General features: G+C 44.9%; 1 protein-coding gene across 2 annotated transcripts in view; it reads left to right on the plus strand.

Moving 5' to 3' along the window:
- The window catches only part of cdk14 (cyclin dependent kinase 14), a 76,741-nt gene that overhangs the window by 42,864 nt on the left and 16,179 nt on the right, over positions 1-17,698 (plus strand). For both annotated transcript variants that reach the window (XM_060900552.1, XM_060900553.1), the window contains 5 exons: positions 233-353; positions 11,887-11,980; positions 12,134-12,197; positions 12,381-12,429; positions 12,522-12,661. In XM_060900552.1, coding sequence (XP_060756535.1) covers positions 233-353; positions 11,887-11,980; positions 12,134-12,197; positions 12,381-12,429; positions 12,522-12,661 — 468 coding nt within the window. The remainder of the gene's footprint in view (positions 1-232; positions 354-11,886; positions 11,981-12,133; positions 12,198-12,380; positions 12,430-12,521; positions 12,662-17,698) is intronic.

Below are 17,698 nucleotides of genomic sequence, written 5' to 3' on the forward strand. Positions count from 1 at the left end.
TTTCATTTCCACCTCTCCCTGTAATGTGTCCGGTGTTTATACTCGGTGAGTGTGGTGTTGCAGAAGCACTCCTCAGCTCTTTCTCTGTCCCGTTACCATATGGGATTCTGTTCACAGCCCCCTGATCATTTCCTGGGAATTAAACTGAGTCTCATTCACTGTTCCTGTCATTTCACTCTCTGTTCACACTGAACCACTTTCACATTCATTATTGTCCAACTCTGTGTGTCAGGTCTAGCCCGGGCTAAATCTGTTCCCAGTCACACATATTCTAATGAGGTGGTGACACTGTGGTACCGACCCCCAGACGTTCTGCTTGGTTCTACTGAATATTCCACCTGCCTGGACATGTGGTGAGAACACACACACACACACACACACACACACACACACACACACACACACACACACACACTTGTCTCTGAGGAGCATGGAGTGTGTGAGAATACATTCTGCACTGACTTAATTGGAGTTGTGATTTATAGACTGTAGTTCGGTGTACTGTCTGTAGGGGGCGTAGTGGTTGGTAGTATTCATGGGCTGTAGTATGGTGTGCTGCCTGTAGGGGATGTAGTGAGTGGTAGTATTCAGGGGCTGTAGTTCGGTGCACCGCCTGTAGGGGGCGTAGTGGTTGGTAGTATTCATGGGCTGAAGTTCGGTGTGCCGACTGTAGGGGGCATACTAGGTGGTAGTATTTATGGGCTGTAGTATGGTGTGCTGCCTGTAGGGGATGTAGTGAGTGGTAGTATTCATGGGCTGTAGTTTGGTGCACCGCCTGTAGGGGGCGTAGTGGTTGGTGGTATTCATGGGCTGTAGTTCGGTGTGCTGCCTGTAGGGGGCATACTGGGTGGTAGTATTTATGGGCTGTAGTACGGTGTGCACCTGGCGACTTGTCCAGGGTGAACCCCGCCTTTCGCCCATAGTCATCTGGGATAGGCTCCAGCTTGCCTGCGACCCTGTAGAACAGGATAAAGCGGCTACAGATAATGAGATGAGATGAGTAAGGTGTGCTGCCTGTAGGGGATGTAGTGGGTGGTAGTATTCATGGGCAGTGGTTGGTAGTATTTATGGGCTGTAGTTCGGTGTGCTGTCAATAGAGGATGTGCAGTCATGTGACCCGTCCGTGTTTACTCTGCCTACTCCACCATATTGGACGGCTTCAGGATTGTTTACCTTGCACAAGTGTAATGGATCCAGGAAGTAATCCCCAAGAAAATTCGGAAAATACCCCATCTACATCGCGCGATAACTTGTCTAAGTTTGTTCAGCATCTTGAAGGTGACGTGAGGCAGCGTTACATGGAAAAGTGTTCCAGGTTGGGGATTGCAGATCCATACAACTTGCCGCAATCCTTGTTCAGGGAAATTCGGAGCTGCGGTGCCGGCGATTTGCCTGATCTGGCCTACCAAGACATTTACAATTTTCTCGTTAATCGTGTTACACTGGCAAAGCCCTCAAAGCTTACAAGTGCCTGGAAGCTTTTAAATATTTTATTGCGGGATGGATATCTCAACTATACCTCTGGAAGGTTCCGAAGAAGAATGCCTACTTGATAACCTCACGGGTAAGTGGCATTAAGACGTTTATCATAAAGAGACTATGCAGGACGTTTTATCTTAAGAATGTTCGAAATCTAAACTCAGTTCCAGATAATGACAAGGTTGTAAATATGTATGTTTTTGTCTGAAAAACAGTAAATCAGAAAGCTGCGCACGTTTGCGTGGAAGCTGCGCAAATGTGCGCAGCTTTGTGATTTACTGTTTTCTTCTCATACTAATACTTCCTATGTTGCTTATTTAGTAATTTTAATACAGAATTTACTCTGATGAAATTATTCAGACACTCCAACGCCCCCCCTAAAAAAAAAAATCGGATCTGCGCGATTCAGCCGTGAAAAAGGCGCGTCCGCTGTTTGCATCCCTGTTTAAACTCATAGGTTAACCGACTTTAACCGGCTAATGAGGCTCGGTGGTCAGTCAAGATTTTTTTTAGTTTTCGCCATCCCTACTATGGATTGGCCTTTCAAAGGCATATATGAGCCAAAAAGATAAAACATTGTCATAGACTAGGCCAGGGTAGTAGGGCTAGGCATAGCCATTTTAAACGTTAGAGATCAAGCGGACTAATGGCCACAAACACTGTTCTGTCTAGTTTCTAAGTATGCAGTTATCATTCAATCCGAAAATCAACTTAACAGATGTACTAGGAGTATTGAATTAGAAGATTACACCTACCTGATATGAAGTGTTCACTACAAATTCGGCTGGTAGAACTGGGGTTCCAGTTTTCTCTTTGCACAGCTGACACCCATTTTGCGCGTCTCTCCTCGTCTGCGGGGAATCTATAAAATGACAGGCCTTCCTTTTGGCCCTGTCTATTGGTACAACCAAATGCTGAACAAGATATAACCATTCTCGAAAGATCTACTCCCACACACTTGATAATTAGAACGGGTTCATCTAAGTTCTATGTGCGACCTTGCCGTCCAAAATGGCAGATAAACAAACATCACGTGACCTCGTGACGTCACGTGCACGCTCTCTATAGGGGTGTAGTGGGTGGAAGTATTTATGGGCTGTAGTTCAGCATGCCGCCTGTAGGGGGTGTAGTGGTTTGTAGTATTTATGGGCTGTAGTTCAGCGTGCTGACTGTAGGGGGCATAATGGGTGGTAGTATTTATGGGCTGTAGTATGGTGTGCTGCCTGTAGGGGATGTAGTGAGTGGTAGTATTCATGGCCTGTAGTTCGGTGCACCGCCTGTAGGGGGCGTAATAGTTGGTAGTATTCATGGGCTGTAGTTCGGTGTGCTGCCTGTAGGGGGTGTTGTGGGTGGTAGTATTCATGGGCTGTAGTTCGGTGTGCCGACTGTAGGGGGCATACTGGGTGGTAGTATTTATGGGCTGTAGTACGGTGTGCTGCCTGCAGGGGGCATAGTGGGTGGTAGTATTCATGGGCTGTAGTTCGGTGTGCCGACTGTAGGGGGCATAGTGGGTGGTAGTATTCATGGATGGAGTTTGGTGTGCCGCCTGTAGGGGGTGTAGTGGTTGGTCGTATTCATGGAATGTAGTTCGGCGTGCTGCCTGTAGGGGACGTAGTGGGTGATAGTATTCATGGGCTGTAGTTCGGTGTGCTGCCTGTAGGGGATGTAGTGAGTGGTAGTATTCATGGCCTGTAGTTCAGTGCACCGCCTGTAGGGGGCGTAGTGGTTGGTAGTATTCATGGGCTGTAGTTCGGTGTGCTGCCTGTAGGGGGCGTTGTGGGTGGTAGTATTCATGGGCTGTAGTTTGGTGTGCCGACTGTAGGGGGCGTAGTGGTTGGTAGTATTCATGGGCTGTAGTTCGGTGTGCCGACTGTAGGGGCATGCTGGGTGGTAGTATTTATGGGCTGTAGTATGGTGTGCTGCCTGTAGGGGGCATAGTGGGTGGTAGTATTCATGGGCTGTAGTTTGGTGCACCGCCTGTAGGGGGCGTAGTGGTTGGTAGTATTCATGGGCTGTAGTTCGGTGTGCTGCCTGTAGGGGATGTAGTGAGTGGTAGTATTCATGGCCTGTAGTTCGGTGCACCGCCTGTAGGGGGCGTAGTGGTTGGTAGTATTCATGGGCTGTAGTTTGGTGCACCGCCTGTAGGGGGCGTAGTGGTTGGTAGTATTCATGGGCTGTAGTTCGGTGTGCCGCCTGTAGGGGGCATACTGGGTGGTAGTATTTATGGGCTGTAGTACGGTGTGCACCTGGCGACTTGTCCAGGGTGTACCCCGCCTTTCGCCCGTAGTCAGCTGGGATAGGCATAGTGGGTGGTAGTATTCATGGGCTGTAGTACGGTGTGCTGCCTGTAGAGGGCATAGTGGGTGGTAGTATTCATGGGCTGGAGTTTGGTGCACCGCCTGTAGGGGGCGTAGTGGTTGGTAGTATTCATGGGCTGTAGTTTGGTGTGCCGACTGTAGGGGCATACTGGGTGGTAGTATTTATGGGCTGTAGTACAGTGTGCTGCCTGTAGGGGGCATAGTGGGTGGTAGTATTCATGGGCTGTAGTTTGGTGTGCTGCCTGTAGGGGGTGTAGTGGGTGGTAGTATTCATGGGCTGTAGTTTGGTGTGCCGCCTGTAGGGGGTGTAGTGGTTGGTCGTATTCATGGAATGTAGTTCGCTGTGCCGCCTGTAGGGGACGTAGTGCGTGAGAGTATGTATGGGCTGTAGTTCGGTGTGCCGCCTGTAGGGAGCGTAGTGGGTGGTAGTATTCATGGACTGTAGTTTGGCGTGCCGCCTGTAGGGAGCGTAGTGGATGGTAGTATTTATGGGCTGTAGCTCAGCATGCTGTCTGTAGGGGGCGTAGTGGGTGGTAGTGTAGTTGGTGTCTTCTTTCAGTAATATCACCTGGGCTGTGTCCAAAATCACTCACTTGTTTACGATTCCCTACTCACTATCTAGGGAATTCTACATAGAGGACTATATATTGAGCTCATTGGTAAAATGTAAAAACACTTTTGGACACTACTCCACCGCGCCGTTATTTACATCATTACTGTCACACAATTAAAACGTGCCAGATCAGTCGGCTGTTGGGTTTTCAAAATAATAAACACATGCATGTATTTTTGTGATAAATCCATATTATACTGAGTGTATTTCCCACATTAATCGAGACAAAAAATTTGTGTCTGCTGCATCTTTCGGTTCTTTTAAATCAGGCTGAATACTTTTTTTTTTCCCCCTGCGAGTGTTGGTGTTAATTACTAATCTTTTTAAATGTTTTTCTACAAATAATTTTCCAGTATCATCATCATTTTTATTGTACTGTCACTTTCCTTTTTGTACTTTTTGCTTTCCTTTTTCCGTGTTTTTTTTTCTTTTTTCGGAAGAACGCTGAGATCAGAAGCTTTCTTTTTTTTTTTCCTTCTCCTGCGTAAAGACCACAAGTGGATACCATCCACATCGGATCTGCTTTAATATCAACAGATCTTTGATTAAGGCTACGTGAATCTTTTCATCATGGCACACCTTCAGCCTGTTCAGTGTGCTGAGTGCAGGATGTTTAGTCATTCTTCCTCCGTCGCTAGCAATAGCTTTATTTGTGATAAGTGCAGATTAGTTAGCTCTCTGACAGAGAAGATTATAGTGCTAGAAGCGCGTGTCCAGGCTTTAGAGAAGGCCAGTGAGAATGAGAACAGTGTAGTTTCTGTAGGGGAAAGTCTGGATGCCCTAGGTGGAGTTAGTAATCCCCCAACTCCGCCATTAGATAGAGCCCCTACAGCGGGGTGAATGGGTGACGACTCGGTGGCATAAGTGTAGAGCCAAAGCTACTGCTGAGGCTCACCCACGGGAGCACCACTCCTCTCCGCGTCACGTGTTGAACAGGTTTGCTCTCCTTAGTGATGCACCCACTGAGAAACCTGAAAGAGCTCTGGTTATAGGGGACTCTATCATACGGCACGTGAAATTAGCTCAGCCTTTAGGGGCACCAGCAGCTTTAGTCAGGTGTATACCGGGAGCCAGGGTGCCGGACATAGCAGGTAATCTTAGGGTCCTAGGCAAGCACAGGTTCTCAAAGATAGTTATCCATGCAGGAGCTAATGATATACGCCTTCGTCAGTCTGAGGTTACTAAGAGTAACTTTGTAGAGGTGTTTAAATTAGCGAAGGCGATGTCCGATGCTGTAGTATGTTCTGGCCCCATCCCAGTGCGGCGTGACGATGTAGCTTACAGCAGGTTATGGTCGCTGAACTGCTGGCTGTCCAGGTGGTGCTGAAAACAGTGTGGGCTTCATAGATAATTGGGCTAATTTTGAGGGCACTGCTGGCCTGTTAGGGCGGGACGGTATCCATCCCACTCGGGAAGGTGCGGCTCTCATTTCCTGCAGCATAGGTCATAGTCTCAGAACAGGCCTAGTTAATTTCTGACAATCCAGAGCCAAGGCCAGGGAACAGATGAACAGGCTAAACCGACTGTCTGCTAGCTGCACAGAGTCGTCACTCAGGGTCCACTACATCGAGACTGTGTCTGTTCCCCGAGCTCAACAAAAAGGTAGAAATATTCAGAGAGTTTGTTCCAGTAACCTAATCAATATAAAATTAGATCATACTGACTGTACAGCTGCTGCCAGCACCTTTGATCTAAAGGTGAGGCTATTAAATATTAGATCTCTTACATCTAAAGCGCTAATGGTTAATGAACTCATTACTGATCAGGAGTTTAATGTACTGTGTTTAACAGAAACATGGATTAAGCCAAATGAATATATAGCATTAAATGAAGCGAGTCCTCCTGGATACAGTTATATACACCAGCCTCGTCTAACTGGCAGAGGAGGAGGCGTCGCGGTTATTTATAACGATTATCTAGGTGTAACACACAAACCTGGTTATAAATTTAATACATTTGAAGTTCTTCATACTCATATAATGTATGTAGCCTCGAAAAATAAGTCTACCCAGTTAATTGCGTTACTTGTTATTTACAGGCCCCCGGGGCCATATTCTGAGTTTCTTTTTGAATTTGCAGATTTTATCTCAGATCTGGTTATTTCCTTAGACAAAGCTTTAGTTGTCGGAGATTTTAATATTCACTTCAATAACCCAGAAGACCCTTTAAAAACAGCGTTTGTGTCCATTTTAGACTCAGTCGGGATTAAGTAGAATGTCATAGGACCGACCCATAATGGTGGTCACACCCTCGATCTAATACTAACATTCAGATTAAACGTCGACAATATAGTCACACTTCCACAGTCTGAAGTTATCTCAGATCATTATCTCATCTCATTCAAACTATGTCTGAGTAATAATATATGCACCTCACCACGCTACTGTATTAAACGTACATTCACGTCAACTAAGGCACAGAGCTTTATAAATGATCTCCCAGAGTTATCAACTTTGATTGGGTCACTGTCAGCCCCTGCAGAACTTGATCAGGCAACTGAATGCTTCGAGTCAACGTTCCGCCATACTTTAGATAATGTAGCTCCTCTAAAAAGGAAAATGGTCAGAGACAAAAAATTAGCACCCTGGTATAATGATGACACTCGCACATTAAAACAGACCACTCGAAAATTGGAACGTAAATGGCGTCAAACAAAATTGGTAGTGTTCAAATTAGCATGGAAGGAGAGCTTCCTGAAGTATAGAAAAGCTCTTAGTGCTGCGAGATCAACATATCTCTCCTCCCTAATAGAAGATAACAAAAATAATCCTAGATTCCTATTTAATACTGTAGCAAAATTAACCAGGAATAAGTCCACTATAGACACATGCACACCTGCAGTATGGAGTAGCAACGACTTCATGAATTTTTTTAATGACAAAATTGAGAATATCCGACAAAAAATTCAAACTACTAATTTAAGGTCAGACAATGTAAGTGACCCTGTAGTTAACAATATAACTGTATCAGATCAGCAATTAGAATGTTTTACTCCCCTTAATGAAACTGAATTACTTTCATTAATCTCGGCATCAAAAGCCTCAACTTGTGTACTAGATCCCTTACCTACACGTCTATTCAAACAGATAATGCCTGGAGTAATTGAACCGCTTCTAAAAATAATAAATTCTTCTCTTACGATTGGCTATGTACCCAAATCCTTTAAACTAGCAGTTATCAAACCCCTGATTAAAAAACCTGACCTTGATCCCTGTCAGCTGTCCAATTATCGGCCAATATCAAACCTCCCCTTTATCTCCAAGATCCTTGAAAAAGCTGTGGCGCAGCAGTTATGCTCATATTTACATAGGAATAACATCCATGAAATGCATCAGTCAGGATTTAGACCTCATCATAGCACAGAGACAGCTCTGGTTAAAGTAGTAAACGACCTACTGTTGGCGTCTGATCAGGGCTGTGTCTCGCTGCTTGTGTTGCTTGACCTTAGTGCAGCATTTGATACCATTGATCATTCCATTCTTCTGGATAGACTAGAAAATGTTGTGGGAGTTAAGGGAACGGCCCTCTCCTGGCTCAGCTCTTATTTAACTGATCGCTATCAGTATGTTGATATAAATGGTGATATTTCTAGACGTACTGAGGTAAAGTTTGGTGTTCCACAAGGTTCTGTCTTGGGTCCACTGCTTTTTTCTTTATATATGTTCCCTCTGGGTGATATTATTCATAAACATTGTATTAGTTTCCACTGTTATGCTGATGACACACAGTTGTATGTCTCTGCAAAACCTGATGAGAGACACCAGCTTAATAGAATTGAGGAATGTGTTAAGGACATTAGACACTGGATGCTTATTAATTTCCTTCTGCTTAACTCTGACAAGACTGAAGTACTTGTACTCGGACCACATGCAGCTAGAAGTAAGTTTTCTGATTCCACAGTAACTCTGGATGGCCTTTCTGTTTCTTCACGTGCAGCAGTAAAAGACCTCGGAGTGATTATTGACCCCAGTCTTTCATTCGAAACTCACATTGATAACATTACCCGGATAGCTTTCTTTCATCTCAGAAATATTGCTAAGATAAGAAATTTAATGTCACTACATGACGCAGAAAAACTAGTCCATGCTTTCGTTCCCTCCAGGTTGGATTATTGTAATGCCTTACTGTCTGGATGTTCCAATAAGTGCATAAACAAGCTCCAGTTAGTTCAAAATGCAGCAGCAAGAGTCCTTACTAGAACTAGAAAATATAACCCCATCACCCCTGTCTTATCCACACTGCATTGGCTCCCAATCAAATTTCATATTGATTATGAAGTACTATTATTGACCTTTAAAGCACTGAATGGTCTCGCACCACAGTACCTGAGTGAACTTCTGCTCCTCTATGACCCGCCACGCCTACTTAGATCAAAAGGTGCAGGCTATCTGCTGGTACCTCGTATAGTGAAGGCTACATCAGGGGGCGGAGTCTTTTCTTACAAAGCCCCACAGTTATGGAACAGCCTTCCAAGTAGTGTTCGGGAATCAGACACAGTCTCAGTGTTTAAGTCTCGGCTGAAAACACATCTGTTTAGTCAAGCCTTGTGTTAATGGTGTTTATGAGGTAAAGGTGTAGATCTGGAGGATCCTCAGACAGAGTGTTTTGGTAAACTGGGATGTACGGATGCTGTCAGTCCCCACTCGCTTGCTCACTCGAGTTTGTTGACGGTGTAGTGGCTGCTGCTTTATGTCCCGGGGCCCCTCATGCCTGTGTTACCTTCTGGCTCTCCCCTTTTAGTTATGCTGTCATAGTTAGTTGCCGGAGTCCCTGCTTGTACTCAGTGCAATATGTATACTGTTCCTACTTATTCAGGTGACATTGGGCATACCTAACAACCTGTGTTTTCTCTCCCTTTCTCTCTCTCTCCCCTCAAATCTGTCCCTCTGAGTTACATGTCGGTCCTGAGATCGAGATGCTGAACCTCTTCTGCTCCTCGGACCTGCCTGATCCATCCTGGTGCCCTGTGTCTGGTTGGAGTCTCATCACATCGCTCCTGTGGAGGACGGCCCCATGTGGACAGTTGAAAGTCACACCTGGAGGACGCTCTGGACTCTTACAGTAATGCTTTTATGGCTGAGGACTACAGTTGACTTGCTAACTTTAGGACTGCAGTTGTCATGAACAGTTTTGCACTCAAGTTTCCATCAATGAAGAGTTTATAACATCAACAAAACTGACTTTGTTAGGACTGTTAATATTACATGGAGTGCAGAATTATTAGGCAAGTTGTATTTTTGAGGATTAGTTTTATTATTGAACAACAACTATGTTCTCAATCAACCAAAAAGACTCATAAATATCAAAGCTGAATATGTATGGAAGTTAGAGTGGGGCGTTTTTAGTTTTGGCCATATTTAGGAGAATATGTATGTGTTCAGGTAACTTTCACTGTGCAGAATTATTAGGCAACTTAATAAAAACCAAATATGTAGCCATTTCACTTATTTATTTTCACCAGGTACACTGATATGACAACTCCAGATTTGCAAATAAACATATCTGACATTCAAACACAAAACAAAAACAAATCAGTGACCAATATAGCCACCCTTCTTCATGAGGACACTCAAAAGCCTTCCATCCATAGATTCGGTCAATTTCTTTATCTGTTCACGACCAACATTGTGTGCAGCAGCAACCACGGCCTCCCAGACGCTGTTCAGAGAGGTGTACTGTTTTCCTTCTTTGTAGACCTCACGTTTTATAATGGACCACAGGTTCTCTATGGGGTTTAGGTCAGGTGAACAAGGGGGCCATGTCATTATTTTTTCACCTTTCAGACCTTTTCTGGCTAGCCACGCAGTGGAGTATTTGGACGCATGAGATGGAGCATTATCCTGCATGAAAATCATGTTCTTCTTGAAAGATGCTGACTTTTTCCTATACCACTGCTTGAAGAAGGTTTCTCCCAGGAACTGGCAGTAGGTCTGGGAGTTGAGTTTGAGTCCATCCTCAACTCGAAAAGGTCCAACAAGCTCGTCTTTGATGATACCAGCCCATAGCAGTACTCCACCTCCACCTTGCTGGTGTCTGAGTTGGAGTGGAGCTCTGTGCCCATTACTGATCCAGCCACAGGCCCATCCATCTGGCCCATCAAGAGTCACTCTCATCTCATCAGACCACAGCACCTTAGAAAAATCAGTCTTAAGATATTTCTTGGCCCAGTCTTGACGTTTTATCTTGTGTGCCTTACTCAGTGGTGGTCGTTTTTCAGCCTTCCTTACCTTGGCCATGTCCCTCAGTATTGCACACCTTGTACTCTTTGACACTCCAGGAATGTTGCAACTCTGGAATATGGCAGAACTGGATGCTAATGGCTGCTTGTTAGCTTCACGCTTGATTTTCCGCAGATCATGTGCAGTTATTTTGTGCCTTTTTTTTCCCCGCACGCTTCTTTCGACCCTGTTGACTATTTGCAATGAAATGCTTGATTGTTCGGTGATCACATTTCAACATCTTCGCAATTTCAAGAGTGCTGCATCCGTCTGCAAGACATCTCACAATTTTAGACTTTTCAAAGTCTGTCAGATCTCTCTTCTGACCCATTTTGCCAGAGGAAAAGAGGTTGCCTAATAATTATGCACACCTGATATAGGGTGTTGATGTCATTAGACCACACCCCCTCTCATTACACAGATGCACAGCACCTGATATACTTAATTGGTAGTAGGCTTTCAAGCCTAAACAGCTTGGAGTGGGACAACATGCATTAAAAGGATGTTGTGGTCAAAATACTCACTTGCCTAATAATTCTGCACTCAGTGTATAGTCATGCTGTCTGTTGTTGCCCAAATGAGGATGGGTTCCCTTTTGAGTCTGGTTCCTCTCGAGGTTTCTTCCTCATGTCGTCTGAGGGAGTTTTTCCTTGCCACCGTCGCCGCAGGCTTCATCATTGGGGATAGATTAGGGATAAAATTAGCTCATGTTTTAAGTTGTTCAAATTCTGTAAAGCTGCTTTGCGACAATGTTTATTGTTAAAAGCGTGATACAAATAAACTTGACTTGACTTTCTTTTATTAAATCAAATTTGAGGCTTTTGATTAATTCCTCGCTCTGCACTGGAACTTTTCTTTTCTTTTATCTGTCTTATTCCATTTTAGTTTTTTTCTATTCTTTTAGTATTTATAATTGTCCTTGAATGTCCGTTTATAATGTGCTTCTTCCTCCGTCCATTCACCCCAACACACTTTTTTCAGCATGACCACAATGCATGATGGGATATATTGCTTGGTTAGTACCCATCGGTTGTACTGTACACTACTGTTCATGGTGCACTGTGGGATACTATGAGTCCACTATATAGGGTGTAATAATTCTCACTATACATTCGGCAGCACCAGAAAATGGTGAATCCACTATATAGTGAGTAGTGAGTGATTTCGGACACAGGGATGCTGTTTCTGTTGGCTGAAGTGTACACTGTGATGAGTGTGTGATATCATCTGTACTCACTGTGATTGGTTGATTGCTCAGGGGCGTTGGCTGTATCTTTATTGAGATGATTCAGGGCGTGGCTGCATTTCCTGGTATGAAGGATATGCAGGACCAGCTGGAGAGGATCTTCCTGGTGAGTTAGACAGCTGTATGTCTGTCCACCATTTCCTCTTTTCTGCCTCTCTCCTTCTTTTTTCCTTTCTCTTTTCTGTCTCTCTCTCTCACTCACACTCTCGCGCTCTCTCTCTCTCTCTCTCTCGCTCACTGTATGTCTGTCTGTCTACAGGTACTTGGTACTCCATCTGAAGAAACATGGCCAGGTGTTCACTCACTTCCTCTCTTCAAACCAGGTGAAACACACACACACACACACACACACACACACACACACACACACACACACACACACACACACATATCAGTAAAAGATAACAAACATACCAGCATAAGTGAAAGCTCTGAAGACCCGGGTGAATTTCATGGACATATAAAGAGTGTCTGATAATGGTGTGTGTGTTCGTGTGCTTCTGCAGATCGGTTTCCTGTGTATAGCGCCAAAAAACTTAGACAAGCCTGGAACAAGTGAGTTTCACAACAGTCTGTGTATGTTTGTGTGCAGTGTGTCTGTGTATGAATGATTTGTATAATGTGTGTGTGTGTGTGTGTGTGTGTAGGTTAGGTCATGTGGATCATGCTGAAGATTTAGCCTCCAGGTTTCTGCAGTGTTTCCCGAAGAATCGTGTTTCTGCTCACACAGCGCTGCAGCACGAGTTCTTCAACGAGATCACCACTAAACTGAGGGAGATCTCGGACAGTCAGTAACACACACACACACACACACTAAACGGAGTTAGATCTCGGACAGTCAGTAACACACACACACACACACTAAACGGAGTTAGATCTCGGACAGTCAGTAACACACACACACACACACACACACACTAAACGGAGTTAGATCTCGGACAGTCAGTAACACACACACACACACACACACACTAAACGGAGTTAGATCTTGGACAGTCAGTAACACACACACACACACACACACACACACACTAAATGGAGTTAGATCTTGGACAGTCAGTAACACACACACACACACACACACACACACACACTAAACGGAGTTAGATCTCGGACAGTCAGTAACACACACACACACACACACACTAAACGGAGTTAGATCTTGGACAGTCAGTAACACACACACACACACACACACACACTAAACGGAGTTAGATCTCGGACAGTCAGTAACACACACACACACACACACACACACACACACACACACACTAAACGGAGTTAGATCTCGGACAGTCAGTAACACACACACACACACACTAAACGGAGTTAGATCTCGGACAGTCAGTAACACACACACACACACACACACACACACTAAACGGAGTTAGATCTCAGACAGTCAGTAACACACACACACTAAACGGAGTTAGATCTCGGACAGTCAGTAACACACACACACTAAACGGAGTTAGATCTCGGACAGTCAGTAACACACACACACACACACTAAACGGAGTTAGATCTCGGACAGTCAGTAACACACACACACACACACACACACACACTAAACGGAGTTAGATCTCGGACAGTCAGTAACACACACACACACACACACACACACTAAACGGAGTTAGATCTCGGACAGTCAGTAACACACACACACACACACACTAAATGGAGTTAGATCTTGGACAGTCAGTAACACACACACACACACACACACACACACACTAAACGGAGTTAGATCTCGGACAGTCAGTAACACACACACACACACACACACACACACACTAAACGGAGTTAGATCTCGGACAGTCAGTAACACACACACACACACACACACACACACACACACACACACTAAACGGAGTTAGATCTCGGACAGTCAGTAACACACACACACACACACTAAACGGAGTTAGATCTCGGACAGTCAGTAACACACACACACACACACACACACACACAATAAACGGAGTTAGATCTCGGACAGTCAGTAACACACACACACACACACTAAACGGAGTTAGATCTCGGACAGTCAGTAACACACACACACACACACTAAACGGAGTTAGATCTCGGACAGTCAGTAACACACACACACACACACACACACACTAAACGGAGTTAGATCTCGGACAGTCAGTAACACACACACACTAAACGGAGTTAGATCTCGGACAGTCAGTAACACACACACACACACACACACTAAACGGAGTTAGATCTCGGACAGTCAGTAACACACACACACACACACACACACACACACACTAAACGGAGTTAGATCTCGGACAGTCAGTAACACACACACACTAAACGGAGTTAGATCTCGGACAGTCAGTAACACACACACACACACGCGCACACTAAACGGAGTTAGATCTCGGACAGTCAGTAACACACACACACACACACACACACACACACACACACAGGGGCGCTTTATCAACACCCGTGGCCCAGGGGCCACTGGGTTTTTTGAGGCCCCTCATAGGCTACCTGTCAACCCTACCCTTACCGTTGGCCAGGAAAACACTCTTATTTTTTTTGCAATACGTGTCAAGCATTTACAGTGTAAGCGCGTAATTAGCCTAGAAGCCTACGATAGGTTACGTTTGGCTCAGCGTAGCTGCGCAAGGCCCACGCTCACATCGCTCAACACATCCGACCACAGAGGGAGAGAAGAACGCGCGCATTATCATTACAGAGCCGGTTCTGATTATTACCACGGACAGGACAGTGATACTGCGTAACTTTCACGCAGGGGCATGGCCAGAGATAACCACACAAGCGTGCGTGCGCTATAATGTAGACCTATGTGTTGTAAACATAAAACACACACACCTACAGACAAGTCCTTTTAAAAAAATAAAATACATAAAAATAACTCGGCGGCATGAAAACAAACATTCACTGCAAGTCAAGGTACTTGGCTCGGCGGCCACATGAAACATAAACACCATGGACAGCGGCCAAACTCCTAACTCTACAGACCGAAATACACGAAACCAAGTCCTACTAGGGTCTATTTTACCGATCTATGTTCAAGCATCATGCAAGTCTTCCTTCTCCTTGAATAAGACCGTGCATTCAACTGCCTTTTTGACATGACTACATAGAAATACCACTCAACAATATTTCACGCACTCCATCAAGAAAAAAGTTAAACATGATGAACACGGGCATACTGTTTTGAGCATACGATTTTTTAAAAAGAAACTAGCTACATCAAAGTCCTTCAATAAACCCATCCTTTAGCGCAAATGAGCTTAACCTAGTTCAAAGCATGACGCTAGCAGTAGCTGCATAAGGCAAAATCACGTGGGCCTTTCGTCAACAACAAGCCACGGCGGGCAAACATTAATAATCAAGTGTCCTTACCTTAAAACGCTGTCTTGACCACAGAACTTCTCAAGTATTTCACTTAAATCCACACGGGTTAACAACACACCCAACACAGCTAGCGAGAAATGTGGATCTGCGCTAGCTTTGTATTGCTATTCCCCTCAGTATGCTTACTCTGTCTGCTGCCCGAACTGTGAACATTATAGGCTACAATCTTTTCATCAATTTCTTCAGTAGATGCCGTTTTAGACATTTTATTATCCCCATCGAAATATGCTATTACCCTCAGCTAGCCCCTCGTCCTGCCTGTCATCCCTCCTCCTCACGGCTTCATTTGAGCAGTTGACACCCTCCTCTTCCTCAGCACAGTTCCAGTTTGTCTCATCTGCCTCGTTGACTTGGTTCTCCTCCACCTTCACAAATGTAAAAAACAGTACCTTAATGTGATAATATGCTACCTTTACCTCATAGCATATCTAGCCTAGCTGCACATAGCCTAGCTGCTGGTAGGCTGATAACTGATAAGTAGCTGATATTCTGAACAGATTGGTGATCCTTACCTTAAAAAAGTCTGTGACTTTAGGCAACGATTCTATCATTACCTGCATCTCTCTCTTTTTTTTTCCTTTTATGCGCCCCGCTAACATGTGAACGCTTCATCTTTCAAAGCCTCTAAATTTGTGTCTCAGTAGTCTGCAGTCTTTGGTGCGCTTTCGTGCGTGACGTTCCATTTTATTCTGGTCCAGTTGTGGGTGTTCGTTTCGCGAACCACATCCCCCATGTCTCTTACACAGGCTACTGTGCGCTCATTTATTTCTAACCTTATTTCTATCCGTACATTAATGTAGGCCCACGATTCCGACAGTTTATTATTTTATTAATATTACAAGGCCCCTTTACGAGGCCCCTGATTGGCTGTGGCCCAGGGGCTTGGGCCCCCCGAAGCCCCCCCCCTTAAAGCACCGGTGCGCGCACACACTAAACTGAGGGAGATCTCGGACAGTCAGTAACACACACACACACACACACACACACACACTAAACTGAGGGAGATCTCGGACAGTCAGTAACACACACACACACACACACACACACACACTAAACTGAGGGAGATCTCAGACAGTCAGTAACACACACACACACACACACACACACACACACACACACACTAAACTGAGGGAGATCTCAGACAGTCAGTAACACACACACACACACACTAAACTGAGGGAGATCTCAGACAGTCAGTAACACACACACACACACACACACACACTAAACTGAGGGAGATCTCAGACAGTCAGTAACACACACACACACACACACACACACTAAACTGAGGGAGATCTCAGACAGTCAGTAACACACACACACACACACACACACACTAAACTGAGGGAGATCTCAGACAGTCAGTAACACACACACACACACACACACACACTAAACTGAGGGAGATCTCGGTAAAAAAAAAGTGTGGACTGACAGCATCCATACATCCCAGTTTACCAAAACACTCTGTCTGAGGATCCTCCAGATCTACTCCTTTACCTCATAAACACCATTAACACAAGGCTTGACTGAACAGATCTGTTTTCAGCTGAGATTTAAACACTGAGACTGTGTCTGATTCCCGAATACTACTTGGAAGGCTGTTCCATAACTGTGGGCCTTTGTAAGAAAAGGCTCCGCCCCCTGATGTAGCCTTCACTATACGAGGTACCAGCAGATAGCCTGCACCTTTTGATCTAAGTAGGCGTGGCGGGTCATAGAGGAGCAGAAGTTCACTCAGGTACTGTGGTGCGAGACCATTCAGTGCTTTAAAGGTCAATAATAGCCACTTCCTTACCAGTTGCACCGTTTTATTGTTTAGATCTATGAGTGTCTTCTGTGGAATATGGACATTGGCGAATAAATGCTGAATTTTCGCCAAGGCAATTTCTCTGATGGCCTGAAGCTTCATGATGATGGGTAAGGGGCTGGAGTCAATGAGATCCAGCCTATTTGAATATTCGCTGGTAAGCTCCGCCAGTTGTTCTTGCCAGTCACCTGCCACATTAAACTTGTGACCGAGGCATGGATATGTTTCATAGCGTGAATAAACTCGTATTGGCTTTTGAAATATTGTAAATGTTGGTGGCTTGTCTGATTTTGCTGAATACCAGCGGTTGCCTCCACTGCGCCTTTCGTAAAAGACAGCACACTTGGCTTGTTTCACCTCCAGTTTGGACCACTGCAGAAAAGTCTCTGTGCGATTAAGCATCTGGTTGATAGCGGCCTCGTCTCTCGATGCTAGCTGCACATCATCTGCGTATCCTTGAACCGGGTTTGGAGAGCGCACCCCCGCAGGTGCGCACTGCTGGATCCATTTTAGCCAGTTGTTTAAGGCCAGGATGAAGTTGACCGCACTCCATGGACAGCCTGTCTTAATTCCGATTTTCAGCGGGATCGGATCAGTTAAGATGTTGTTACA

The sequence above is a fragment of the Neoarius graeffei genome, chromosome 19 (assembly GCF_027579695.1).
Source record: "Neoarius graeffei isolate fNeoGra1 chromosome 19, fNeoGra1.pri, whole genome shotgun sequence".
NCBI classification, from domain to species: domain Eukaryota; kingdom Metazoa; phylum Chordata; class Actinopteri; order Siluriformes; family Ariidae; genus Neoarius; species Neoarius graeffei.